The following is a 27,899-nucleotide window of genomic DNA, read 5'->3' as shown; positions in this document are numbered from 1 at the left end:
TACTCCTCCATGTAACTAAATTTCCTCCAACAAAGGTACAGTACCTAGAGGTAGACTTCCTGTCCCCAACAGAGCCAGCCCAATCTGCATCAGTATATCCTTCAACTTCAATTTTACTGTTTTTCCTGAACAGAATCCCTTTCCCCGGGCAAGACTTCAAATATCTGAGGATCCTTTCCACAACTTTCATGTGAGGGATCTTAGGAGTGTGCATGAACTGACTGACAACATGTACAGCATAAGCAATGTTAGGGCGAGCAAGGCACAAGTAAATCAACTTCCCCACCAGCTTTTGGTATCTTTCCTTATCAGGGTAGTCCTCTCCTACTGACACCTGTAGACCATGATTCTGTTCTATTGGAGTATCGGTTGGCCTACACCCCATCATGCCTGTCTCTTGAAGAAGATCAAGGATGTATTTCCACTGACATATATAAATGCCCTCTTTGGATCTTGCAACTTCAATCCCAACAAAGTATCTCAGTTGGCCCAGATCTTTGATCTCAAATTCAGCAACCAAAAACTCCTTTAGTCTTTTAATCTCTTCCTGATCATTCCCTGTAATTACCATATCATCCACATAGACAATAAGTGTCGTAAGTTTGCCATTTCTCTTCCTTATGAATAGGGTATGATCTGCTCCACTTTGAGTGTAACCCCCTTTCTTCATGACTCCACATAGCTTCTCAAACCAAGCTCGAGGGGACTGCTTAAGGCCGTAAAGGGCCTTTCTCAGTCTACATACCTTCTTGCCAAAGACATAACCTGGTGGAGGATCCATGAACACCTCTTCATGCAGGTCGCCATTCAAGAAAGCATTCTTCACGTCCAACTGATGTAGCTCCCATGAGAAATTTGCAGCTAAAGATAATAGAACTCGGATTGTGTTGATTTTTGCCACCAGAGCAAAAGTTTCTTTGTAGTCAATCCCTTCTTTTTGAGTAAACCCTTTTGCTACCAGTCTAGCCTTGTACCTCTCAATGGACCCATCCTCCCTGTGCTTCACAGTGAACACCCACTTGCATCCAACAGTGCCTTTCCCTTCTGGTAGATCCACTAATTCCCAAGTCCTTGCTTTCATTAAGGCTTTCATTTCTTCATCCATAGCCTCTTTCCATTTTGGGTCAGATACTGCCTCAGTATACCTGGTAGGAACATGCACAGAAGGTAGAGCAGACACAAAAGAACAATAATGAGGAGACAACTGTGAGTAAGACACAAAATCAGCAATGGGGTATTTGATAGTACAAGAACGAGTAGACTTACGAAGGGCAATAGGAAGATCTAAGTCAGAGGAACTGATAGGATTACCTTGAGTTTCTGAGACAGGTTGATCCGAGTCCAATTGGTCACTGTCATGAGTTAGAGGACCCTTCTTCCTTCTGTTGTAGGTGATTCTGATATCTCTTTGCAGCTTGCCGGAGTCTTCAGTAATATTTGCAACATCACTAGTAGTAGCTAGTACAATGGGAGCCTCACTAGATTCACCCGAGATACCACAACTAGGTGGATCAGGAGGAGAAGATGGAAGACCCGAGGTCGAGAGAGGTACAAAGAATGGGGAAACAGAGGAAATCCTCTTCCATCCCACTAGTCTCCCCCTGAAGAGGATTCTGGGAAGAGTGAAAATAAGATTGAGACTCAAAGAATACCACATCCTTTGTGACATTTTTTTTTGTTGATTGGATCATAACACTTGTATCCCTTTTGAGTAGGGGAATACCCCAAAAAGATTCCCTTTGTAGCCCTAGGATCCAATTTGGTCTTCTTCGGATCCTTGACATGTATAAAGCATACACAACCAAAGACTCTCGGTGGAAGAGAAAAGTCAGGAAGATGGGGGCAAAGAACAGAGAAAGGAGTTTTCATCCCCAATACCTTGGATGGCATTCGATTTATCAGATATGATGCAGTAAGGATTGCTTGAGACCAATAGCTTTTAGGAACTTTGTGCTGAAATAGTAAGGCTCGAGCAATCTCCAATAGGTGCCTGTTCTTGCGCTCAGCAACCCCATTCTGTTGGGGGGTACTAGCACAAGATGACTGATGAATCATTCCAGCGTCCTCCATAAACAGATTCAAGGACCTTTCAAAATATTCTGCAACATTATCTGACCTGAATTGTTTGACTTTCGTACCAAATTGTGTTTCAATCATTTTGCAAAATGTCATGGTTACCCACGGCACTTCCTCTCGTGCTTTTAATAGGTATATCCATGTGCGTCGAGAATAGTGATCAATAAAACTGATAAAATATCGAAAGCCATCAACAGAAATAATGGGAGAAGGACCCCAAACATCATAGTGGACTAAGTCAACAAAAGCTTGAATTTCATTACTTGAAGTTGAATAAACAGTTCTACATTGCTTTGATATTTGACAGACTTCACAAACTAACTCTTGACTTGAAACACTTTTGAATAGTTCTGGAAACAACACTTCCAATGTTTAAAAAGGTAAATGACCTAGCCTAGCATGCCATAGATGTAACCTAGCTATTGACTCCACATTGGACTGACTACACGTAGCAGATGTTTGCAAGGCCGAACTGATGTCTGCATTAAGGTAGTAGAGACCTCCACACTCATGACCGCTCCCATCGTTCTCTTCGTCAAACTGTCCTGAAAGACACAGTGAGTAGGAAAAAAGGTTATGCTACAATTCAAATTTTTGGTAAGCTTGGAAACAGATAAGAGATTTGAAGAATGATTGGGAACAGGCAAGACAGATTTTAGTGAGAGGTCCTTGCTTAGGTCAACCACTCCCTTCCCAGAGATGGTAGAGAGAGAACCATCAGCAGCCCTCATTTTATCTTGGCCAGACATTAAATGATAGGAAGAAAATAGAGAAGACATGTGTGTCATGTGGTCAGTTGCACCAAAATCAATAATCCAAGAGGCAGGATCAATAGAACTAGTAGCACTAAAGGCAGAGACAATACCTGATCTGGCAAGGGAGGAGGATGGAAGAGAATTGGTCCTTAGACGGGCTAGGGTCCGGCTAAGTACCTCTACCTCATCGGCAGTAAAACCCAAGGACTCGGTTCGAGGGGAATTAGAAGTCTGTCCCATGGAAGAGGAAGTAACTGTAGATGTGTGTTTTGAACCATCATCACTTTGACCCATAGCCAAATTCACACTTGCAGATTGACCCTTCTGATGCTTCTTATCTTTCCTCAATGCAGCTGGCTTCAGATGCGAATGGAGAACCCAACAAGTCTCTTTCACATGCCTTTCCCTTCCATAGTGGGTGCACTTCAGATGTCTCTTGTCGGAGTACCTGTTTCCCCTTTGATTTGTAGAGATTAGGGCCGAATGCTCCACAGGCTGTTCAGCTAGTTTTGTTTGAGTATCAACCTACATCTCTTTTCTTCTCACCTCTTCATTCCTCAGAAGGTAGTAGACATGATGTAAGTCTGGCATTTCATCCCTTCCCAGAATTTGGGATCTTATGCTCTCATATATAGGATCTAAGCCAGCAAGAAACTTAAATGCTCTACCCTCTTCAATTTGTTTGTCATGCTTCTCTTTGTCTCCAGCACTCTCCCAGTCAATGATAAGGTGGTGATCTAACTCTTCCCATAGTCCTTCTAGTGTAGCAAAATATGTTGCAACACTCATATCTCCTTGCCTCAAGGCAGCAATATCTTGATTCAATTTGTAAACTCTGGCATTATTCTTTTTCTGCCCATAGGTTTTAGAAACCTTTTCCCATATCTTGGCAGCCATGGAAAAATGTTGAACAGTCCTGGCTACTCTTGGAGTCATTGAGGCAAGTAGCCAGGACATAACTGTAGCATTCTCTTTGCGCCAAGTTCCATATTCAGCACTTCCCACTTCTGGTTCCTTCTTCTACCTGTCTAAGTAACCAATGAGTTCACGGGATGTGATGAAAAGCATGGCTGAGATAGACCATTCCCTGAAGTTGTACTCATCCAACAACACGCTTGTGATCTGTAGGCTATGCAGATTTGGATTCTCCAGATTAGGAGACCTCCCATAAGCTCTAACATCTCTAGAAGACACTTCCCCGGATATCAAAGACATCTTCACTTACTTGTAAGTGTCAAGACTGTAACTGCAATGTATAGAGAACTGTTTCACACTTACGGAACTTGCTGCACTGTAAACTCAGTCCTGAGAACCAGACACAGAGCTGAAACACTGCACACTGTGCCCAAATTACTGTTGTCACCGAGTACTACACTGCAACTTGCTGTGTTGGCTTCTACTGTGTGCTAAACACTGCTGCCGCAGGTTATAACTTCATCCACGAACAGTTCTAGGACTGCTGAAATCAGTCCTTCCGCCTAGATCTGTTCTACACAGATCTATCTTAGCCGAATGGCTACAGTCTGCTGTACTGTGTCTATTAGGGCATCAGCCTCTGGGTCTAACTCCCCTTGGGCCCTACAACCAAGGGAAACCCTAGATGTAAGTCTAGCTGTGTTCTACGACCAACCCTAGGGTTTCTTTGCAGCAACCAACAAGAAGAATGGGAGAGTTACATGCGAGTAGAAGAAGATGTGGCTGCTGTAACCAGTCATAAGATCAGTGCTCTGATACCATGTTTGCTGAAATAGGGCTGTCGAATGAGAGAAGAAGAGGAACAGAAATGAAATGGGCGGCAGTAATCACTTCGGCCAGCCCTAATCTATTATATATAAAGGCATTACATAATGTTACATGAATGGACAAGACTGCCCCTGATTAGTGATGGGACACCTAGTCGAAATAAACATTAAGTAAGATTAGGCCCAGTAACAAGGCCCACTAACTAATGACTTAAGACCCAACAAAAGGTAAACATACAAACTAAGACAGCCGAACCAACAGAACTAAGGTAGGACCTGTAGGTAGGAGATAGGCGATCATAGGATAAAAAATGGGAAATACAGTGGGTTGTAGATGTGGTACAATGTCGTTTCCTTTTACGGACTGCAATCAGAAGGTCAGGATCAACCTACCTGCACCGCCTGTGATAGACCCTCAACTCCTGATCCCTCTGACCACCCTCACCATTGCAGCTCTCCCTCAACTCCTGATTGCAGCTCTCATCACCCAATTGAATAGGTAAAGGGACTGCCCCACTCTCACTGCTCTCCCCCTAAAGATAAGGACTCAAACCCCGACTCTCACTGCTCTCCCCCTGAGGGGAAACCCGAGGACAATAGGGTGTCCCCTCAAAGAAAGTGACATCCATGGAGACAAACTTCCTCCCTGAGACAGGATCATAGCAGCAATAACCCTTTTGATTGTGTGCATAACCAAGGAAGATGCATTTGGAGGCTTTGGGTTCGAATTTGGAGTGATGGGGACCGAGAAGCTGAACAAAGAAAGTACAACTGAATGTCTTAAGGGGAATAGAAAACAAGTCCTCACGTGGGTGTAGAAGGGAAAAAGGATATTGAATATCAAGGACCCTAGAAGGAACCCGATTAATAAGGTATACCGCCGTGAGGATAGCATCACTCCAGAAGCGAATAGGAACATTGGAAGTAAAAATGAGACTTCTAGCCACTTCCAAAATGTGCCTATTCTTCCTTTCGGCAACTCCATTCTGCTGAGGTGTATGAGGGCAAGAGCTCTGGTGGATAACCCCATGATGAAGAAGATAAGATGTCAATGATTTAGCAAAGTATTCCTTTGCGTTATTAGATCTGAGAACTTTGATCTTGGCATCAAACTGGGCTAGGATCATTTGGTGAAAATTTTGGGTCAGGGTAGGTACCTCATCTCGTGAGCGCAGGAGATAAACCCAAGAGAAACGGGTATGGTCATCAACAAATAACAAGAAATATTTGTACCCACCCATGGAAGGAATATGATAAGGCCCCCAAACGTCAGTATGCACAATATCAAAAGAATTATCACTCCTTTTATTACTCAATAAATAAGGCTTTCTACAATGCTTAGCAAACTCACAACTTTCACATTGTAACTGAGACAACTCAATAGACTCAAATAAAGCAGGAAACAGACTCTGTAAAGACCGAAAAGACAAATGACCTAATCGGTTATGCCAAAGCATAACCGGACTCACACTCTGAGAAACAAAGGACATCTTCTCTACTGACTCTCCCTGACGGAACCGCTCCCAAGCAGATAGATCCCATTCGTCTCACGACCACTCCCAATCACCTTCTTCGTCTCCAAGTCCTGAAAAACACATCAGTCAGGGAAGAAGGTTACTGAGTAGTTCATATGCTTGGTAATACTACTGACTGAAAGAAGGTTAGTATCAAGCTTAGGAACATGCAAGACAGATGACAGGAAGATAGTATTTGATAACTTGATGTCACCCTTCCCTGAAATAGGAACCAAGGAGCCATCAGCAATAGATACCTTATCCCTACCAGAAGACAAATGGTAAGTAGTAAACAATGAAGGCAAGCTAGTCATGTGATCAGATGCACCTGAATCTATTACCCAACAAGGTTCAGTAGTACCTGGAGTTGAGGCATGATAGGTTGAAGCTCGAGTACCTGAATGTGCGAAGGCAGATGTAGCAGGGGCTGATGAAGACTGCGGTGGCTGAGCTGAATTTCCAACTTCCTTTTCTAGCTGTATTAGGGCAGCCCGAACTACAGCTAAGGTCTCTAAAGATGTTCCTTTTGTGCCAGATGAGGATGCCGAATCAGTGTTCACGGCTACATGAGCAGTGCCCTTCTTGTTTCTCAACATTGTAGGAACCAAGTGAGGGTGCAGTTTCCAACATGTTTCTTTTGTATGTTTGGGCTTCTTAAAATGTTCACATACCACATCCTTCTTGTCTTCCTTCCTCCTGTCCTTCTCTGAATCACCCCCTGATTTGTGTGTGACCTCTACAAAGGCTGGTGTGGGGGGCTGAGGTTGCATCATAACCTTCCTTCTGGTCTCTTCACTGTGTACAAATGAGTATGCCTGAGAGAGAGTCACAGTCTCTAGTCAAAAACTGTTGTCGGACAATATCATACTCTGAATTTAGGCCTGCCAGAAACTCAAATACCCAGTTTGTCTCAACCTACTTTCTATATATCTGTGCATCTCTGAGACTCTCCCACTCAAGAGTCTCTAAGTGATCAATCTCACGCCACAGAGACTGCAAGGTAGAGAAATATACTGAAACCGGTCTCTCTCCTTGTTTAAGATTTTTCACTACACATTTCAATTCATATGCTCTGGCAACATTAAGGGGTTGGGAATAAATTTCTTTCATAACATCCCATATCTCCTTAGCTATCTTTGCCCATAAATAATTCCGGCTAATATGAGGCTGCATAGAATTATACAGCCATGTCATAACCAAGTAGTTTTCTTGAATCCACTTGGTATATGTTGGGTCTCCCTTGGGAGGTTCTTTCATATCTCCCAAGAGGTACCCTAATTTACCTCTTCCACCAATAGCCATCATGGCTGATTGGGCCCATTCCAAATAGTTTTATCCATCAAACTTTACGGTCGTAATCTAACCACCCATCTCAAAAACACTACCATAACTGATGTTCCCAAGGCTGCCTTTTGCCTGATTTTTAAACTCCATTTCTGTCAAGTCTCAAAAATAGCACTTGAACTACCAATCACAATAAAAAACAGTATGGGCCTGATCTGTATTCACAGTGTATGTGCACAAAACTGGGATAATTCTGATCTGAAACCAACTAACCAACACAACAGTAGCTGTCCGTAGAGCTCTAACCCCTTAGGACTCTGAAATCAGCTTAAAAAAAATCTGATATGCTTGGGAAAGTTAGGGTTTTAATCAGTCCTTAAAGTGAACAATTAAGTTGCACAATCCAAACAGTATTGTATAGTAGGGTTAATAAGAAACCCTAGAATCTGATCAAACCTACCAGTAAACTTAAGGGCGCAAGATCACTTTCAACCCCTAGAGTAGAGAGAAACTAGTTGAGACAGTTCGGCCTAGGGTTTGCTGTAAATTCCTAGTGAATCGAAGAGAGAAAACCCTAGAATGGTTCAGCCTTCCCCTCCAGATAGGTCCAACCTATCTTCTCTGATAGAACTTCTCTTAGAAAGTAAACAACTTACAAGGAAAAATTGTTCGCTGCCTTCTAGGGTTACCTGAACCCTAATCTTCTCTGATCCTTCCTGACCACCAACACTCTGCAACCCTAGCAAGTCTCCAATAGTTGCTAGCACTTCTGGCGATCTCCAAGAATCAGCCTGCAAACTCCTTTTCATCTTCCAGTCCTAGGAGATTCTCATGTGGTCGGCTGGTATTAGGCTCACATGAGAAACCCTAACCTGGCTCTGGTATTAGGCTCACGTAAGGTTTATACCTTCGTTTTTTCTTGGATCGTGTGATCCTGTACCTGTGAAAAGGTGGCTGTAGGTCACAAATGACCTGTTATCTCCAGTTTTTGGTTTGATTACAAGTTTATAAGGATCTCTCCTAATGGTTAATGTACTTGGACATTCTGGAAGGTTGGTAGGTTGGGACTGTTAACCCGTACAGGTCTGAAATCAGTTTGATCTTGCCTTTTTTGGAATGAATGAGTTTTCCATGGCTGTAATTCCCGTTGATGGACTAAACTACCTTGAATGGTCTTGGGGAATAAAACTCTACATCACTGCTAGAGGGAAAATAGGATATATTAATAGAAAAGTGAAGGAACCGAAGAATGGAAATGCTAAATATGATAGGTGGAACCAACAAAATAGTATGGTGATGTCATGGCTCTTGGTTTCCATGCTGCCACAAGTAAAGAAGGCATTCATGTGGGATGAAACAACTTGTGAAATATGGGAACAAGCAAAATCCACTTATTCAGAGCAAGGCACTATGCTAAGATATACCAACTGCAAGTTGAATCCTCTACTTGCAAGCAGGGGGAGAGGAGTCTCTCAATGTACTACTTAGATCTGACATCAATCTGGAAAGAACTAGATCACTATCAAAATGTGAATCGGAAATGTGATAAAGATGCAAAGGCATATAAGTTACTTGTTTCTCAACAACGGGTATTTGCTTTTCTTTTGGGGTTGAACCCTTCATATGAGTCTATTAGAATACAAATCTTGGAAAGTAAAGACTTGCCATTAGTTCAGGAGGTTTATGCCTTAGTCCATTCAGAAGGGAGTAGAAAAAGTGTGATGAATTGTGCAAAGGGGGAGCCGGTTGCCTTAGCTATCCAAGGAAGTACAAATTCTACTTTCAGAGGCTCCTTTAAGAAGGGTGATTCTCATAAGAGAGTGGATGACAAGAGTAAACTTTGGTGCACTCACTGTCAAAAGACAAGACACACCATGGTAAGAAACCAATCCAACAGAATCAGAAAATGTATAACTCAGCTAATATGGCATCTCAAGAGACTAGCCCCATGGTAACTCAGGAAAGGCACCCTAGTTTTAACCCCAAGGAAGAGATTATCAACTCCTTTCATGACCATTTGGAATTATATGGTAGGACTCTTCACCAGATGGATTTTGGTCCTACTCCTACCTCCTTTGTGTCTACATCGGGTAGCACTACCACTACTTTCCATGTGTCATCCATACATCTGATTCCCCATGGATAATTGACTCTGGAGCCTCAAACTACATGACTAGTAAGTCAAATTTATTTCAAGCATATAACCTCCTCTCTAGGAGAGATAAGGTGAGACCGGTTGATGGTTCATTCTCTACCATAGCCTGCCAAGGAACCATATTTCTCCCACTCGGCCTTACCCTCTCTAATGTGTTGCATGTTCCTAAATTGCCTATAAATTTGCTCTCTGTTAGCAGTATTACTCACTCCTTGAATTGTTCAGTTACTTTCTTTCCGTCTTCATGTGTGTTTTAGGATTTGGCCTCAGGGAAGACGATTGGTAGAGGAAGCATGGTGGATGGCCTCTATGTGTTGGAGAAGAAGGCTAGTCTTGTGGCTACAGAGTCCTTGAGTTTGTCCAATAAGATTCAAGCCTACTTATGGCATAGTCGGTCATTAAAAGTTATGTTTCCAAAATTATTTAAGTCTTTGTCGGTTAGTAAGTTGCAGTGTCAGACATGTCAATTGAGAAAACATTGTAGAAGTTCTTTTCCTTTAAGAAATAAAAGATCTGAATTTTCGTTCCATATTGTCTATTATGATGTTTAGGGCCCTGTTACTCTACCTACTGGGGCTGGACATAAGTATTTCATTACTTTGATTGATGACTACTCTAGATATACTTGGGTTTACCCTATGCGATCTAGAGATGAAGAGCCCAAAATTGTTAAAGACTTTCAACGCATGGTTTTCACTTAGTTCCAAACTGAAATTAATATTTTCCAGTCGGACAATGCAAAAGAGTACTTCCATAGTGATCTCACGGAGTTCTTTGCTTCGTGTGGATCTCTTCATCAAAGCTCTTGCGCTAGGACACCCTAGAAAAGTGGTGTTGCTGAAAGGAAAAATCATTACCTTCTCGAAGTAGCTCGTGGTTTATTACTCCATATGAATGTTCCAAAACGCTTTTGGACGGATGTTGTTCTGTGTGTTACATACATCATCAGTCGTATGTCATCTCGGTTACTAGAGTATAAGGCCCCACATCAACTTTTGTCTCCTACAGCTCCATTGTCCCCCATTCCAATGTGTATTTTTGGGTATCGTTGTTTTGTTCATGACTTTTCCTTTACTCGCGGTAAACTTGATCCTTGTGCTATTCCTTGTGTTTTCCTTGGTTACCCTTTATCTCAAAAGGGTTATCGTTGCTATGATCCCACCTCACGCAAATACTAAGTCTCGGTAGATGTGTCCTTCTTTGAGAGTAAACCTTTCTTCTCGGTTTCTCCTCAGGGGGAGAGTAGGTTGAGGAGAAACACACCTTGGCTCATACTCAATTACCTCCTCTTCTTGATCCTCCTCCATTTTGTGTCTTTCTTCGCCGCCACAAGTGCCAGTAGAATTCAAGAGCCGTAGAACCTGAAACTATGCAACCAACATCATCGGATTCTCTAGAGGTAGATCCTCCTTATCAACTTGGTACACTTGTTCCCATTGATATGCTTGAACCTCTTAATGTTGATCCCCCTGTCATTAATGATCTCGATGTTCCTATTACTAAGAGAAAGGATGTTAGATCCTATACTACTAATCATCCTATCTCTCACTTTATGTCCAATGACCATATTTCACCTTAATATTGTGCATTCCTCTCTTTCGTTGACAGTGTCTCTATTTCTAAGAATGTGGCAGAAGCTTTATCCAAACCTAAATGGACAGATGCAATGAAGGAAGAAATTGATGCATTGCACAAAAATGGTACTTGGGAGTTGGTGGATCTTTCTGAAGGGAAGGAACCAGTGGGATGCAAGTGGGTTTTCATAGTGAAACATAAGGTTGATGGAATTGTTGAAAGGTACAAGGCCAAATTGGTGGCAAAAGGTTTTACACAGGTATATGGAGTTGACTATGCAAAGACATTTGCTCCAGTAGCCAAGATGAACTCTATCAGGATTCTTCTCTCATTGGCAACAAATCTTGACTGGGAACCAAGGTTTAAAATGTCGATGTCGATGGAAATGTCGCTTACCAAAATATGGGACATATGTCGGAAATGTCGGAAATGTCGAGGGGAAATATTGTAAAAATTAGAGACATTGTGGAAATATTATGAAATATGTGGAAATATGCAAAGATATTTTGTAAAATGATAAAAGAAGCATTAATACATTTTTCTACACTATTATCTTATTCCCAACCATTATATAAAGCTAAGAAACTAAGATCAATAACAAATTAGTAAATGACGATTTACTGATTTATTATGCATTTCGATGTTTTTACAAGGTTATCTGATATTCTCTTTTCTTATTTTTAGTTCTGATTTATTATAAATTCTAAATTTATAATAAATATTATGATTTAGTATAAAATTATTATGATTTTATAATAAATTCTAAATCAATAACAAAGATATTTATTATGATTTTTAATACTAACTTTATAATAAATTATGATTTAGTATAAAACTTATTAAAATTATTCTGATTTTTTATATTAAATGTAGAATATGGTTTATTATAAAATTTAATAAACATTTTCTGATTTTAATAAATATTTTAAAAATACCAACTAGTTAATATTTTATTACTTGAAAAATATTTTATGTTTTATATTATAAAGTAATTAATTTATTCTTTTGTTTTTATATTTTGTTAATTCTTTTTATAAATATTTTATTTGAAATATTAAATAGAAATATTAATGGAATAATCTATATTAATATAATATACTGGTATATTATATTTTTAGTGTATATTAGTCGACATCTTGTCGACATAATAGGAAAAACTGTATTTTTTTTTGTTATTTGGACCAATTTGGTCAATATTACCATCCATTTTCATGTTGGTGAGCCTCGACATCGACATATGTCGGGCGACATTAGCAACATTTGGCGATATTTGAAACCATGTTGGGAACTTCACGAGTTGGACATTAAAAATGCTTTCTTGAATGGTGACTTAGAGGAGGAATTGTACATGACTCAAGCTCTAGGTTTTTGTGTCAAAGGCAATGAGCAGAAGGTGTGCAGGTTAAAAAAATCTTTATATAGGTTGAAACAATCACCTCGGGCCTGGTTTAGTAAGTTCCACTTAACAGTTCACCAAATGGGGTTTAAACAATGCCAGTCAGACCACACTCTGTTTGTGAAGAAAGGTGAAGGGAAAATTGCAGTTTTAATTGTGTATGTGGATGACATAGTGATCACAAGAGACTAGAAAACTGAAATACAGAAACTAAAGAAATTCTTAGCCACTCAATTTAAGGTGAAAGATCTAGGGCCCTTACGTTATTTCCTTGGAATTGAAGTTGCCCGCTCTCAAAAGGGCATCTTTATTTCCTAACAGAAATATGTACTAGATCTACTAGAAGATACAAGTAAGCTAGGGGTGAAGCCAATTGACTCACCAATTGAACCTAACCATTAATTGGGAGACAATTAGGGGGAGTTCTTGAAAGATGTGAAGAAGTTTCAGAGACTTGTAGGGAGACTCTTATATTTGTCTATGACCAAGCCTAATATCGCCTATGTAATGGGTGTCCTTAGTCAGTTCATGCACAATCCTAGGACAACTCACTTTGAAGCTGTAGAGAGGATCCTTAGATACCTCAAGAAGTTTCCAGGAGCTGGTTTGTTGTTCCAGAAACATGGACATTTAAAGATGGAAGTATATATTGATGCTGATTGGGCAAGGACAGTTGATGACCGGAAGTCTACCAGTGGGTATTGTACTTTTGTAGGAGGAAACTTGGTCACCTGAAAGAGAAGCAAAGTGTGGTGGCTAGATCTAGTGCTGAAGCAGAATACAAAGCTATGTCTCATGGAGTTGCTGAAATCATGTGGATAAGAAACATGTTAGGTGAACTAGGTTTTGCAATTAACAACCCTATGTCACTCTATTGCGACAATAAAGTTGCTATCAACATTGCTGCTAATCTAGTCATCTATGATAGGACGAAACACATTGAAGTGGACAAGCACTTTATTAGAAAACACATTGAAGTGTGCACTCCATATGTCAGCTCAGAATAACAACTTGCAGACATCTTCACCAAGGGCCTTCATCATGTGCGGAATAACGATTTGTGTGACAAGTTGGGCATGATTGACATCTATGCTCCAACTTGAGGGGGAGTGTTGGAACAGTTTATTTTATTTCTTGTTTATTATTTTCTGTCTTGTTAGGGTCCGTTTGGTCGGTTTAAAGTCTTTTTTATTTTCTGTTATTGTACTTTATTTACAGCAGGGGCACAAGGATCTTTTTCCCTTTCTTTTAGTTGCCCTATAAATATTAATATAATCTGGCACTGCCAGAACTATTCCAGTGTCGCCAATCTCTCTTCTTCTCTTCTCTCTCTAATTTCTAGTCGACTTTATACTGTCAAGAGCTATCATTGAAAAACTATCACCTTAATTTTTGCGTTTGTTTAATAATTTGTGTTTGATTTCTAGGGTTCTTTGGAGAAGTTTTTCGTGGAATATGGAATGGGACTGATGTTGCAATCAAGGTTTTCCTAGAGCAAGATTTAACCACTGAAAATATGGAAGACTTTTGCAATGAAATATCTATTCTGAGGTATAATTTGATTGATTTAATTAGTGCCAGTTTAATCACCTAACTTTTCTTCTCTGACTTTGAGCTTCTATTTTTCTTTTCAGCCGGCTTCGGCACCCAAATGGTACTCCACTCTCCCTATTACTATTCAACTTTTACCTTGCCATATTTGATATATTTTTCCTATAGTTTGTGCATATGATTCTTTAATGCATTGGCTTAGTCGAACTATTTTTCTTTTATTGTTCTGTATAATTGGTCAGAAAGTCAACATGAAAGATAATTGTGCCAGTGATGTTTTCTACTGGAGTTTTCCTCCTTTGTTCATAAGGTGATCAATCATTTTCGTCTTGCAGTTATATTGTTCCTTGGTGCATGCACCAAACCTCCTCACCTGTCAATGGTAACTGAATACATGGAGTTGGGATCCTTGTATTATTTGATCCATGCAAGTGGACAGAAAAAGAAACTCACTTGGCGCAGGAGACTAAAAATGCTGCGTGATATATGCAGGTTGGTTCAACCTGAAACCATCTTACGTATTGAATATTGGAGTTTATGTCATTTCTTCTTAGCATACATATACAATGCCAATTGCTTTCTGTTTGATATTTATTTTTCAGTACTTGAATTTCTTATATATAGTCTGTAAACTCCAGTTGCAACTGTGGTAAAGTTTATGGGTACTGTTGCTATACTGGCTTACTGCGTGGAAATGGTAGAACTTACCTATGAAAATGAAGAGAAGTAAAGGATAACAGGAACAGTATTGATCCATTAGAGCATCTGGTTACCATTGAAAGGAGTCTGAATTTCTGTATTTACTCCCAATTCATGGAAAAATTTTGTTCAAAAAGTTTGTTTGTGTGCAAACTGCAAAATAATTCTTTTGTAGGAAGGTTGTATATTAACGAATTAAAATTTTGAATGGCTAGCATTAGTAGTAAAAACTGCCAATAAGAGGTGCAAATGATTGTTACTGACTGTAATTGAGCATGTGGCCAATCCAAGTGGATTCCCTATCTGATGAATGGTTTGGATCAGCCACAGGATTCCCCCCATGTGGAAGAAATAGGTGGAGTCTGAATTTTCTCAGTCATCTATGTTGAGATTCAGCAGTTTCTTATGATTTTCTTGTTTATAATCATTAGTTAGTGTTATTGGGCCCAAGGTCTAGTAGTTTATGTTGTTTTTTGGAGCTGTTTTTATGTTATGAACAATAGCCGCCTTTTTTTTATATAAATGAAAGATAATTTTTTAATAAGGTAGAACAGGTGTACAAACACCCTAGGAGGAGGCAAGAGATGTTACCTCCCCTTAGGAAAGAGAATACAAACATACTCTTAATAAATACACTTATAAAGTAGCCCAGAACAAATCACTCCTTGAAGCTCCTTGTTTAGCCAACAAATCAGCCATAGCATTTGCTGATCTGCTAACCAACTGAAAGTTACAGTCATGTTTCTTGTCAGCCACCTAACTTTCTTGAGAAGATCCCTGTAACCCCAGAAAACCGTATCCGGATCTGACAGCCAACCTACTACCACCTTAAGTCCCCCTCAACTATCAAGTGCTCCACTTCAAGTTGGTTTGCAGCCTGTATTCCTTGTACTGCAGCCAATATCTCAGCCCTTAAGATGTTACTATCATTATCTCTCAAACACCCCCTATGCCTGAAGGCCCTGGATTACCTTGACTACTACTGTCAAAGTTCAGTTTAACCATTCCTTCCGGAGGAGGTTTCCATTCAGCTTTTACACTATTCTTTTTAAAAGTTGTGGAGGCAACCTCTGCCCAGCTTTTCCAAAGATCATCAAAGGAATAATTCATAAAAAGATGTGAAGTTTTCAACCAAAACATTGTTCTTGTCAAGATGCACTCCTTTACTTCAGCTAAATTTTTTTCCTTTTCTTGGAAAATTCTGGCATTCCTCTCCTCCCAAATGATCCACAAAATAGCTGCCCTTACGTACTTCCACATTAGTTTCCCTCTCTTTGTTGACCACCGGAAGGTAGTCGGATCAAAAAGCAGACTTACTTCGGAGGGCAAGTTCCACCTGCACCCAAACATCATGAAAACCCAATTCCAAATATTAGCAGGAAAAGCACAAGATATCAGCAAGTGGTGACAGTCCTCACTCTTTACACAAAATACACTAGTTTGGGGATAAACACAAATAAGTTCTCTTCTTTTGTAGGTTATCCAAGGTATTGATCTTACCATAATAAGCTTCCCAACAGAAGATAGCATATTTAGGAGTTTAGGGCCTTGACCAAAACTCTTTGACATGGAAAACCCCAGATGAGGAAGAAGAGCAAAGGATTTGAAAAAAGAAGCACAAGTGAAGGAACCATTCAAGGTTAGAGTCCAGATTCTTCTATCAGGTTTGAAAGCATCCAAACAGTAGCCGCCTTATTAAGGGCATACATATTAGTCTTTGTAATCAATATATTTTATGGGCATATATGATAATGAGTGGAATAGCATTTGAGGTAATCCTTTTCCTCCGAGGGTGGAATCATTTGCTTAGTGTCAGTAGATAGCATTTTGACTGCTGATCACTTGAATAGTAGAGGTTTCAGCATACTTGTGCTATATGTGCTTTGGTGATGAGAACGTGAGTCATTTCATTTTGTGTAAGGGTGGCTGATTTTATTTGGTGTTTCTTTTCTTCTCCTTTTGGATTAAAGTGTTTCCAACCAAGAGATATTCTCTAGTTGGCTGATGCTGCAAGTAAGCAAGAAAGCCAAAATGATTGAGGGTGGGCCTTGGCGCAACAGATGGACGACCAGGGTTCAAATCTTGAAACAACCTCTCTGTATGTGCCAGGAGTAAGGCTGTGTACATCTGTCCCTCCCCAGATCCCCGCATTGGCAAGAGCCTCGTGCACTGGGCTACCTTTATTCCCTTTGCAGTCTGCTGGGGAATTGGGAAGGAACAAAATATAAGATTATTTGAAGATAAGAATTGGAGGATGGAAAGAGTGGTGCTTTTTTTCGGTAAAATGAAAACAGTGGTGGTTGATATAAAATGATTATAGATTGGGAGCTGGTATTGCCGGATTTTGCTCATGTTTCCAGAACAGAATTTGGTGAGAGTTTTTTGGATCTATTAGAAATGCCAAATACTGTTCCATTATGTATCTATAATTTCTTGTACCAAGGTGTTTACTTAACACCCTTCTATCTGTGTACTTGTCTTCTATTTTATTAAATTTTACTTTCATATAAAAAATTGCTCGGCTTAATGGTATTATCTGGAGCTGACGTGTGGGAACGCAAGTTGAGTCTGAGGGTGGCCACTTTGTGAAAAAAAAAATGTCAAAAGGATAGGTTCACACATACCCCACCCCTCCCAAGACCCTAGATAGCTGGGACCAACATTGGGTTATGGCCTTTTTTTTATCATGCATTGTCCCGCTACTTTGCACCAGTTATCATGTGGTCAATAACTAGGGCTAAAAAGTGATGTTTAGAGTGAAGTTGCGAACATTGATTTAGAAGTTCTAATAAACTCAGACGCCATCCAGTGGTGCAACACTACTAGCCAGTAAGCCGGATGGCAAGTAACCTTATGGCAATTGTAGCAAGCCACATGGGGTTTTAATATAGGTTTTAATCAGTCGTGCCCCCTGGGTAAAAGACTAACACTTCCACTTTTTTCGCTCTCCCACAAGTAGAGGGAGGCTGTGTAACTAAAACATGTTTGTAGCGTTTGCATTGTTCAGACCAGAATGTTAAAGGTTCATTTATTATTGCGTTGATACAGTGTTGGTGCCTGTTTTCTTCTCTTGCTGGAGAAATGCTATTGTTTCTCACTGAAATTTACTAGGGTGAACTGTGTTTTAGATGCAGCTTTCTTTTCTATCAATTCTGTGATAGTTATTGGGATTTTACATTCGCTGCACGCATGCACTAGTCTGTCTGCTTGGTCAAAGAGAAACAGCTTTAACACAAATTTGTTTTCTTTTTTGAGTAACTGGATTAATTAAAAGCAAGAGGACTACATGAGATAACTTACAACTAGAAGAAAAACGACTTAGGAAAACATACGCAGGATTCTGTCACTATACATATCTTCCCTGTGTGAACCGGATTTTGCCAATTGATCAGCTAGAGAGTTTTTCCCTAGGAATCCAATTAAGGTTGATACGCAAAGAACCCAAGATGTCTCCGTTCTCTGGCAGACATTGTATAACATAGGGAAAACATAGCCTTAACACAAGCTTATTATGGTTTACAAGTTCATCTTACTCCTGTTAGTGATGATATTGTATATCATAGGGAAAACATAGCCTTAACACAAGCTTATTATGGTTTACAAGTTCATCTTACTCCTGTTAGTGATGATATTGTATATCAAATAGGACGCCCTTGCCATCTCGGTTAAGTCTTTTGAAAATAATAATTTTTCTTTCTATAAGCACCTTCGTGTAAGGCCAAATGTTTCTGAACTACTTTTATATCAGGATTCTGCATGCCTTCTATTTTGGTTGTCGATTAACCTCACACTGACATTTTTGGGCAATGTAATGTGATTGTTAACTGACATTACTCTGCTGACAATGAAGAGGATTGATGTGCATGCACCGGATGAAAATAGTCCACCGTGATCTGAAAAGTGCTAATTGCCTAGTGAACAAGCACTGGACTGTTAAAATATGTGATTTTGGCCTTTCACGAGTAATGACGGAGAGTCCCATGAGAGATTCTGCATCTGCTGGAACTCCAGAATGGATGGCTCCTGAACTCATCCGTAATGAACCCTTCACAGAGAAATGTGATGTTTTCAGTCTTGGGGTGATAATGTGGGAACTCTGCACTCTAAGTAGACCATGGGAAGGTGTACCAGCAGTCCAAGTAAGTTTTCCGTGGTTTATTTTGTATCTGATGATTGTGAATGGGATACAGGATCCCTCAATCTTGGCTTATCTGTACCGTTCAGGTAGTTCATGCAATTGCTAATGAAGGGTCGCGGCTAGAAATTCCTGAAGGTCCCCTTGGCAAGCTCATTGCAGGTCTTTGTTAGATTAGAACTCTGATGTCAGATTTTTCTTTTGTAACAATTGTATAGAATCTCATGCCTGTGGAAACTTGACTGCAGATTGTTGGGCAGAACCAGATGAACGGCCAAGCTGTGAGGAAATTCTCTCCCGCTTGCTCGACTGCGAGTACACTCTCTGCTGATTCAATTTGCACTGTATAGAAAAAGAGAGTAGAGGTGTTGACATTGTTGTGAGCTTAAGTTGTAAATTAGCCTGTTTTTCTTATATTGTTTCAAAAACAAATAATTGACCATCGTAGAGTTTCACACCATTTACTCCATCTCTCCGAGAGTATGTTGAATCTTGAATGCCAATCAACCGAGAAAATGTCAAGCTTGAATACATGTCAAAGTAATAACTGGAAATTATCCCCTTTGTCTGTAACCTGAGGATGAGGGTTTCAGTTCACCGGATTGATAATTATCTTCCTGAGAAGGTTATTTCAAAGCCTAAAACCTTTTGGCAATCTTTATACACACTGCCTTGCACAACAAAAGCAAAGCAAAATTTCCAGCTTTCTCAATCACTGATTTGGCGCCTATTCAGTGCCTGCTCAAATCGGCTGCACGAATCTACCCTCATCTCTGTGCTCATATCGTTCTCTGGTGCTGGATAGTAGTCTTCTCTCAGCTGCACATCCCTAAGGTTTGGTATTCCCAGAAGAAACATCATGAAGTGTTCGTAAGCAGTCCCATGGATAAACAGTTTCCTTAACCTGGTACATTGCGCAAGCAAGCCAGCAGCAGGGAGAGAGAGGCTCCTCTGGTTAACATCCCTGTCCTGTGGTGGCCAGTAGTCGAGCTCAGTTAAGTTCAGATTCTCAATTCCCATCAGGTAAACCCTCTCCCACAAGCTCAGATCCATGTGTCCGGTTGGAGCTGTTAATGCATAACCTATTGCATCTCCACAGTCTAGCTGCATCTTTGAAAGCCTGGGATACCGTGCAAGGGAGCTCAATCCAAATGGTTGTTCTGTTGGTTTTGGCCCCATCCTGCAGTCGCCTTCCACCCTAATCCTGATCTCCTCCAGAACAGGGCAATTGTCCAATCCAGACGAAGCTAAAGGGTTCAGCAGCTCGCCAACGGCAATCCAAAGGGAGAGGTATCGCAGCCGGTCCCAAGTTTTCCTCCAGAACCTGCTGCAATTAATGCCTTTGATTTGAACACGAGAGTAATCCACTTCACCGGAATATTTGCATCTTTTCTTCTTGCTACCATCATCACCCAGGAAGATCATGAATTCAGCAGGCCGATCCGATGTGCTGGCATCCTCCCTGGATTCGTTGGGTTCAAAACCATGTTGGCAGATGGCCCCGTCGCCAGTGATCTCAGACTGGTGGAGGCTGTCCCAGACACAATCAATATGCAGTCGTTGGATCCTGTCCCGGATAGGTTCCAGAGATCGCAGTGACGAGGTAGCGTCAAGGTTCTTGCAGCAGGAGATACTTACATCCACCAGTGTCTGCCGGAGCAAGCAAGCAAATGTCCTCACCCCGGTCTCTGTGATGCTCTTGCATCCTTGAACCTCAAACCTGGCTAGCCTTTGACAGCCACGGGATATTGCTATCAAGCCAGAATCAGTCAGGTCGCCGGTGTTCTTGATGGACAGAGACTCCAGCAACCTGCAGAGTGCAATGCCGTCTAGTTGTGAATCAATAGCTTTGCAGATACCATGGAACTGTCCCAACTTCAGTGATTTCAGCCCCGGGCACTTCGAATTCAGTACCTCCAATGCCGGACCAGTGTCCATGACATTGTGGCAAATGTCAAGGGTCAATTCTTCGAGCAAGGGAAGGGCAGAAAATAGGTTCTCAAGAGCTGTTCGGCTGATCATCGCGTCGTCGGAGGTGAACCCATCATGGTCCGGATCGCCACGTGCAGTGGAGAGAGAGGACGGATCAGCGAGGTGAAGGAGAGAGAGGCGGGGGCAGTGTAAAGCAACAGCGATCAAGGTTTTGTCCCCGACGAAATCATTGAACCTTGGGTGGAAGACACAGGTGGCGAGAAGGTGGGTGAGGTTGGGGCAGGCGGAGGTGATGGCGAGAAGTTGGTGGGACTTGAAACCGTCGGAGGAGAGGATGAGGAGGTTGAGGCGGGAGAGGGAAGCGGCGACGAGAGGGTGGGCCTGAAGGGCGGGAGGGAGGTCATCGGTCCAGCAGTAGAAGTGGGAGAGATCGAGAGAGGAGAGAGAAGGACAGTGGTGGAACAAATGAAGGAAATCTGATCCGGGTGGAGTGTTAGCGGAGCGCGGATGCCAGCGAACGAGCTTGACGTGTCGGAGAGAGGGCCACTGAGGGGCAAGGAGGCGAAGGATGGAAGGGGTGCGGGCGTAGAGAGTGAGGGAGATGACATTAGGGAAGGCCCGGCGGAGGTAATGGGCGAGGGAGATGGGGTGAGGAGACGAGTCAAAGATGGATTGGCCCCATGGAGAAAGCAGGGAGAGGTCGAGTTGGATGACGGCCCTAAAGCAGGTGGGGATGTCAAAGAGGTGGCGGACGTTGCCACGGAGGGTGATGGAGGTGCGGGTGGAGCGCTCCAGCACAAGCCATTTCCCACAAACCAGAGACATGGCGTTGCGAGTCCGAGTGTCGACCACCAGGGTGAAGATGATGGATAGTATGGCGTCCGGTAGGTCGTCGAAGTTGGCCATTTCAGGTGGTGGATGTGGATTCGACTCTGACTCTCTGAGAGAGAAAGACGATGAGACGCGCTCGCGCATAGGAGAGAGCCGAGAGGCCGGGGAAGAATCAGGTGAGGTGAGTCATGACTCACTGTGATTGATTGAGTGACGTGGTGGATTGAGAAGAGAAGAATGGGTTATAGAGTTGGAGAGAGAGAGATGGATGAATGAAAATGGACCAATGGTTTTGTCGCGACATGTGGTCGTGTGAATTCGTGATCCATTTGTCTTCTGTCTTTTCAATTCTCTTTTTTCTTTTCTCTTAATTTGTTTTATCTACTAGTAGTGGTAGTACCATCTTCCGTTTTTATTTTATTTTTCATTGGGGCCCGGAGAATGCTAATATGCTATTCAGTAATCATATTTCTCTCGTCAGATGTTGGCATGCTGCCACTACAGCAACCATTGAATTGGAATCAATGAAGGGACTCGGGTGGGCTTCATCAATCATCACTGCTTCTGATACAATCGTAAGTTACTCTTGGTCTTACCTTCTGAGTGCGAGTCACACACAATGACACAACAAACAATTCTGTCTGTCTCTCTCCCTCACAAAGTAAATTGGTGTTAGTGACGTCCACTTAACAATAAGAGATTAGAGACTTGTCCACATCTGCATCACCAAGTAATGGGCTTTGTTTAAACTACATTACTACACCACAGTGGACCAGTATCCGTCTGCTGTTTTGTCCATATCTGCATTCACCAAGTAATGAGCTTGTCAAATAGATGATTGACGGCCCACTGATGAACCTTCATCAGCTTAGCTTAAGCTGTTCAATCAGTCGTTCTTTACAGTCTTAAGATGTTCCTCAGTTTTTGTTCCTCGCCCCTCAATCCTCAATCAATCTATTGCCCGTTTGGGGGTGCTTTCACGCAGCGGCGTCTAGCGTTAAATGAGCTAAGCTGGGGGACCCAAAATGCCGTGAATTCGTGATTAAAAATAAAAAATAAAAACTGAACTAATAGCCCAAAAACAAGACTTCTAGGTAGAGCCTCTTTGAAACAGTTCAATCAACACAAAAGCCCTCTAAAACAAGACAAAGGCCAAAGCTACAACCTGACCCGGTCATTAACCCCACTAGGGAGCATAACATAACAATGAGCCGGCCATCCTGAGTTCCTGACGGTCCGACCCCGTACCATCAAACCCTTGCATTCCATAAGGTCAAAGTATAATCAATTAAATGTGTTGATTAAACTAAACTGCATACATATCGAATTAGAAAAAGAAAAACAAGCCTGAAAAGGAATTCTTTTGTTATCTCCCCTTTTGGGTTCTGGTTTTGGAATATATGTTGCAGGTGGACTCAATGATTAACAATTCAATCCCATTTGGGATAATGGAATAGCTTTTACTTTTTCTTTTGATGCTGTTCTGTTCCACACTGAATCAGTCAAATATGCTTTTAACAAAATTTTGGCTTCACTAAATAGTAAATGCAATGCTTGGTAGTTGGTACACCCAGTTGATTAGTTGTGGGGCCTAACATATATATGGTATATGATATAACATTTCGTCCTTTGATGGACCAAGGTTGGCCGTCTGATGAATTTAATTTTTATTCCATTTGGTTTTTAACCAAAGGAGGGTATCAGGGTACAAGCAGAAGACAGACCGGACAAAATGGACTGTTAGGTGGAGTCCATCAGCTGTGGCCTTGTTTCAGATTTTTCCTTTTTTTTTTTTTTTGGCCATGTGAATACAGTCCAGATGTGGGGTCAGTGAATGGAAAGATCAAGTACCACGTGAGAGAAAGTAACAGTGGATAAAATCTTTGGGACGATGAGACGTGGCCTGTGCTTCTCCGAAAGATCCTTAGTCAGTTGTATCAAGTATCAAGTAGATTAAGGACCTGTTTGTTTTTTCTTACTTTTATTTCTTAATAGAAATCTTTTAAATAATAAAATAATAATAATTTTTCAATTTCTCTTATCTCTTTATCTCTTAAAGTGTAATTATACAACTTTTTATTTTCCAATGATATCCCAAAAAGACAACTAAAAACTCTCATATATGGGTCAAAATGGATATTTGATAATATTCAAAATTCATAACTTAGAACAATATTTTCTACATTTCAGAGGAAAGAACAATTCACCAATACCAATATACCTCTTAATGTAATTATTGCACTTTCAAATGTTAGACTTCAAAGCAAACAAATAGGTTCTAATTCTGAAGCAAGGTTCAAAGTATCGGAAAGACAATTTTAAGAGACGTATTGGGATATACTTTGGATACGGACGAAAAATAAAGGTACACATAAATATGGTAAAATTTTCAAATAAATCTTAAAAAAAATATTATTAATTATATTTACATATTTTATATAATTGTAAATAAGTCATTTAAATGTAAAAAAATATATATAATTTAATTGTTTATATAAAGCATGGCATATCAGGACACAATTAGTAACCGTTGAAAAATGATGGAATAACTAAAATGTAAAAAAAAAACAAAAAAAAGATTAAAATGTGCATGTCAATTTTCAAAAACCAATATAATTAATCTTAATATTTATTATTGTATAAATTTTAATAATTAATTCTAGCATTTATTAATAAAAACTTGTTATTCATTAAGAAAAATGAAAATTTACTTAAACTTAAAAATACATATAATCATAACAAGCAAATATGTGTGGCTCATTGGTGAACTTGTGGTTGCTAAGATCAAGTGACTAAGGTTCAAATCTTATTATAGCTAAAATTTGAAGTTTTTACACTAACAAAATGAAATTAATGATAGGGAACCATTAATTATAGGAATTAATGAGAGAATTTGAATTAGGCTAATTAATGAAAGAGAAATTAGACTTAAATAAACAACAATAAAGAGAGATTCGGTATTAAATATGGATTAATGATACAGATCAGTCGATACAAACCGATACGTTGTGATATTTTGAACCTTGCTCTGAAGTCTCTGACTCTACTGAATTCTAAACATCAAGACGAGTTTAGCGTCAGCCAGTGCAAGCCCGTGCTTACATTGTTTCAACAGCCTTTTGCAATCTTGCATAAAGATATTCCCAATGCAAGGTTGTAAAGGTTGTTCGAATAGATGTTGCACTGACCGAAGCCAAACTGTTCGACCACAGTCCTTGTCATCATGGGACCCACAATTAAATAGTACCCACCATGTAATGAGATGTGTGGATATAGAGTGTGTTATTTTTTGTTTGGAGAAGCTCGGAACTCTATTATTGTTAACCGCCACCAAGACACCTTCCAACCCTCTACTCTACCAATACGATCTCACACTACACATTTCATACATAGCGGGTCTCACTTTTATGATGGGTCCCGGCCTCATGGTGGGATATGTGGTATTAGATCAAGTTGATAGAGGGTTAGAATGTATTTTGTTGGCAGAAGATCCCAACTCATTATTTGAGGGATCCGAGTTGGGATCTCCTACCATCAAAATACCTTTCGGATCCAGGATTGATTGTAGCCATAGTTGGAGCCATATCCTCTAACAGTTAATCACATCCTCGGAGAGGGGGTACATCTTCTTCTTCTTCATTCTTTATGTTGCAAAAATTTGGCTTAATTCTTTGCCACGTAGAATTTTCTTAAATAAAAAAAAGGGTCCTTCCACACATATCCCACTTGGATATAGTGCTGCAAATGGATCGGATTTTTTTTTTGGTATGAAGATCGAATTGATATCTAGATCCAAATTTGATTGGCTAATATTCTAATTTGGGATCTTATCCAGGGGATTTAGATCAGATTCAACTTGTAAATATATTAATAAATTAAACTAAAAGTTATCAAAATATTATTTTATATTTAATAAAATGAATTAAATAATTTAACAATAGACATGACTTTAAACAAATAAGATTGATATAGCCAATCCCATATACTTGGGATAAGGCTTGGGTGAAATTTAAAAGTAGATATGTTTTTGGCAAAACAGGATTCATGCAGCTGGTCCCATATAATTGGGATAATACTTGGATGATGATGTCTATGAGGCTTTAAACTTATCAATTTCCTGTGAGCATGCACAATCCAAACAATTTAACCACCAAATATGTTGGAAAATTGGGTCACTCTAACTTTGGAGAAGAAGCTCTAAGGCGCGTCTGAAGACACTGTCTTTAGAACGTTATTTGCCCCCACTCAATTTCACTGAGTTTGCTTTTGGGTTACAGGAAAATCCGTTCCCAGGATACAACGGAGCCTTGGGCAAGAATCTGCAACCAACAAAGTTGAAGAATCTCCGAAAAAACCTTCTGTGAGACTATAGTGGGCCAGACTAAGAGAGAGAGAGAGAAAGTGGATTTCGAAAGTGTGCTTTTGAAGTCTAATTCATGCTCCTTAAATAGTTTATGAAGAGATATAAAGAAAAGGTAGGTGTTGGTTTAGAAAAGGCACCTTGAACAGTCACAATTTCAAACATTATGAATGTTTAAAAAGTTTGAATTGTGCCTCTTGATCATACCCGATCGAATCGTGACCGTTGATCTCATCAACGGTGATCAACAGTCAGCATTGCACCAAAACCAAAGCCACCCTTCGCAATCTACGTAGGTACACGCGAAGTGCGAGCAAAGTGCACCTCTAAAGCGCCTCATTGCGCCACACACACGCACGCACGCATTGTGCGGTATCAAACACCCATACTCTCCTCTACTATTTCTAAGGAGTGTAAATCAGCTCCTATTAAAATACTGAAAACAAAGCTTATAATTTTTCCAATGTGGGACAAGTTCAAAACTGAGTTTTGTAAGAGAAAAGCTAATTTTTCAATCAAGTTTGTAGGTGCAATTCCTCATGTAATTGACCAATCAAACTCATTGGATTTAATCTCTTATGAGATTAAAATCAAACGATCTCCCACATTGATTAATCAATTACATTGTTCTCTCTCAATCCAAACTACTATGACACAGTTATGCATACAAAATGTGTTTATCAAATTAATTATTTTGTTAGTATAAATATCTCAGAACCTTGTCAAAGTTATTGGTGGTAAGACCTTAAACCAATTACTCTCAAAACAGACCGAAGACACCCATACACAAAATAATGTCTAACCTTTGCAAGAGTTTCAAGTTTTGCTCAACACTATTATGGTCATGTGCTTCTTTCCTAGTTTCATTAACAATTCAGAGAGAAAACCCAAACTCTCATGAGAAGCGGCACCACTTCTATGTTCACATAGATAATGTTTCACTATGTGTTCCGTTATTTGACACATTTCGGAACTTCATTAAGAGTTTAACACAACCTCTCATCATAACGGACATCACTACTTATGTTGTGATGGGAAATTTCTCAATGCCAGTGCTAACAATCACATTGTTGTAATTTGTTGTTACCCATTAAACCCAATACTGATGGTTTTTCAGTTCAAGTTGGATTACCATTATAGGTGACTAAGTAAAAGGTTTTAATCTCATCTCTTTGGTATCATTCTTACCAATTCTCTGGCTAAGCCCTTGGTAAGAGGATCAGCCAAGTTTTTACTTAACCTCACATAGGTTATACTGATGACTCCATCTTGAATCAATTGCCTAACAAATTCATGTGTCATGAAGGGATGAGAGATCCATCCCATGTACGCCCAAAAATTGCGGAATAAGGGGGCGGATTTCAAATTTTTTTCTCTCCCTTCAACTAGGAATCACATTCCCTATTTAGAAAATCATATTTTCAATGATCATTCTTGCACCTTAAACTGAACCAAATCTGAATCAAAAGGAATAGGAGAGAATTATACCTAATACGGAGAAGTAATATCTCCCAACGAAGGTGTTCACGCCCAAGGAATGATCCAAAGACTGCTCTCACTAAAGGTGGCACAGTGCAGGATGGAGCAGAATCAACAGTGTTCTTCCCCAAGAACTCTGTCCTTCACAAGAATCAGTAGAATGGTACGTGAGCACAGCTTCCTTTTCAATCATTTCTCAAAGAACTGATGTCAAGATCCAATCTTGACTTCTCCCACAATTGGAGATCGAACTGGCAAACAGGGTGGCAGGAACAGGGAAGCGGCAAGAGAGTATTCGCAGGGTGCAGAATTCTCTCTTCTTGATTTCAGCACTAAAGAGGATCTGATGTATATCTCCTAAAGGCTGACGTCCCCTCATTCTTTTGTTAACTTAAAAGATCAGCTTCTAATCCCA

General features: G+C 40.3%; 1 protein-coding gene and 1 pseudogene across 10 annotated transcripts in view; one reads left to right on the top strand and one right to left on the bottom strand.

Moving 5' to 3' along the window:
• LOC148877512 (serine/threonine-protein kinase EDR1-like) overlaps positions 1-23,684 on the top strand; it is a 164,759-nt gene extending 141,075 nt beyond the window's left edge. For 8 of the 9 annotated variants that reach the window (XM_088942073.1, XM_088942072.1, XM_088942077.1 and 5 more), the window contains 6 exons: positions 13,925-14,048; positions 14,132-14,151; positions 14,384-14,540; positions 18,598-18,886; positions 18,972-19,044; positions 19,131-19,351. In XM_088942073.1, the coding sequence (XP_088798199.1) occupies positions 13,925-14,048; positions 14,132-14,151; positions 14,384-14,540; positions 18,598-18,886; positions 18,972-19,044; positions 19,131-19,213 (746 nt within the window). In that variant the 3' untranslated portion in view covers positions 19,214-19,351. Of the gene's footprint in view, positions 1-13,924; positions 14,049-14,131; positions 14,152-14,383; positions 14,541-18,597; positions 18,887-18,971; positions 19,045-19,130; positions 19,352-23,338 lie in introns of those variants that run through there. The other variant, XM_088942079.1, reaches the window with a different exon arrangement.
• LOC148877513 (F-box protein MAX2 homolog A pseudogene) lies at positions 18,420-21,789 on the bottom strand (annotated as a pseudogene). Its single transcript, XR_016095662.1, has one exon. The product of XR_016095662.1 is annotated as an F-box protein MAX2 homolog A pseudogene (transcript).
• Positions 23,685-27,899: the final 4,215 nt, after the last annotated feature.

The sequence above is a fragment of the Nelumbo lutea genome, chromosome 1 (assembly GCF_056320005.1).
Source record: "Nelumbo lutea isolate HS-2025 chromosome 1, American lotus-T2T, whole genome shotgun sequence".
NCBI classification, from domain to species: Eukaryota; Viridiplantae; Streptophyta; class Magnoliopsida; order Proteales; family Nelumbonaceae; genus Nelumbo; species Nelumbo lutea.
Note: the sequence above shows the minus strand (reverse complement) of the source record. Positions and strands in the feature narration are given on the sequence as shown.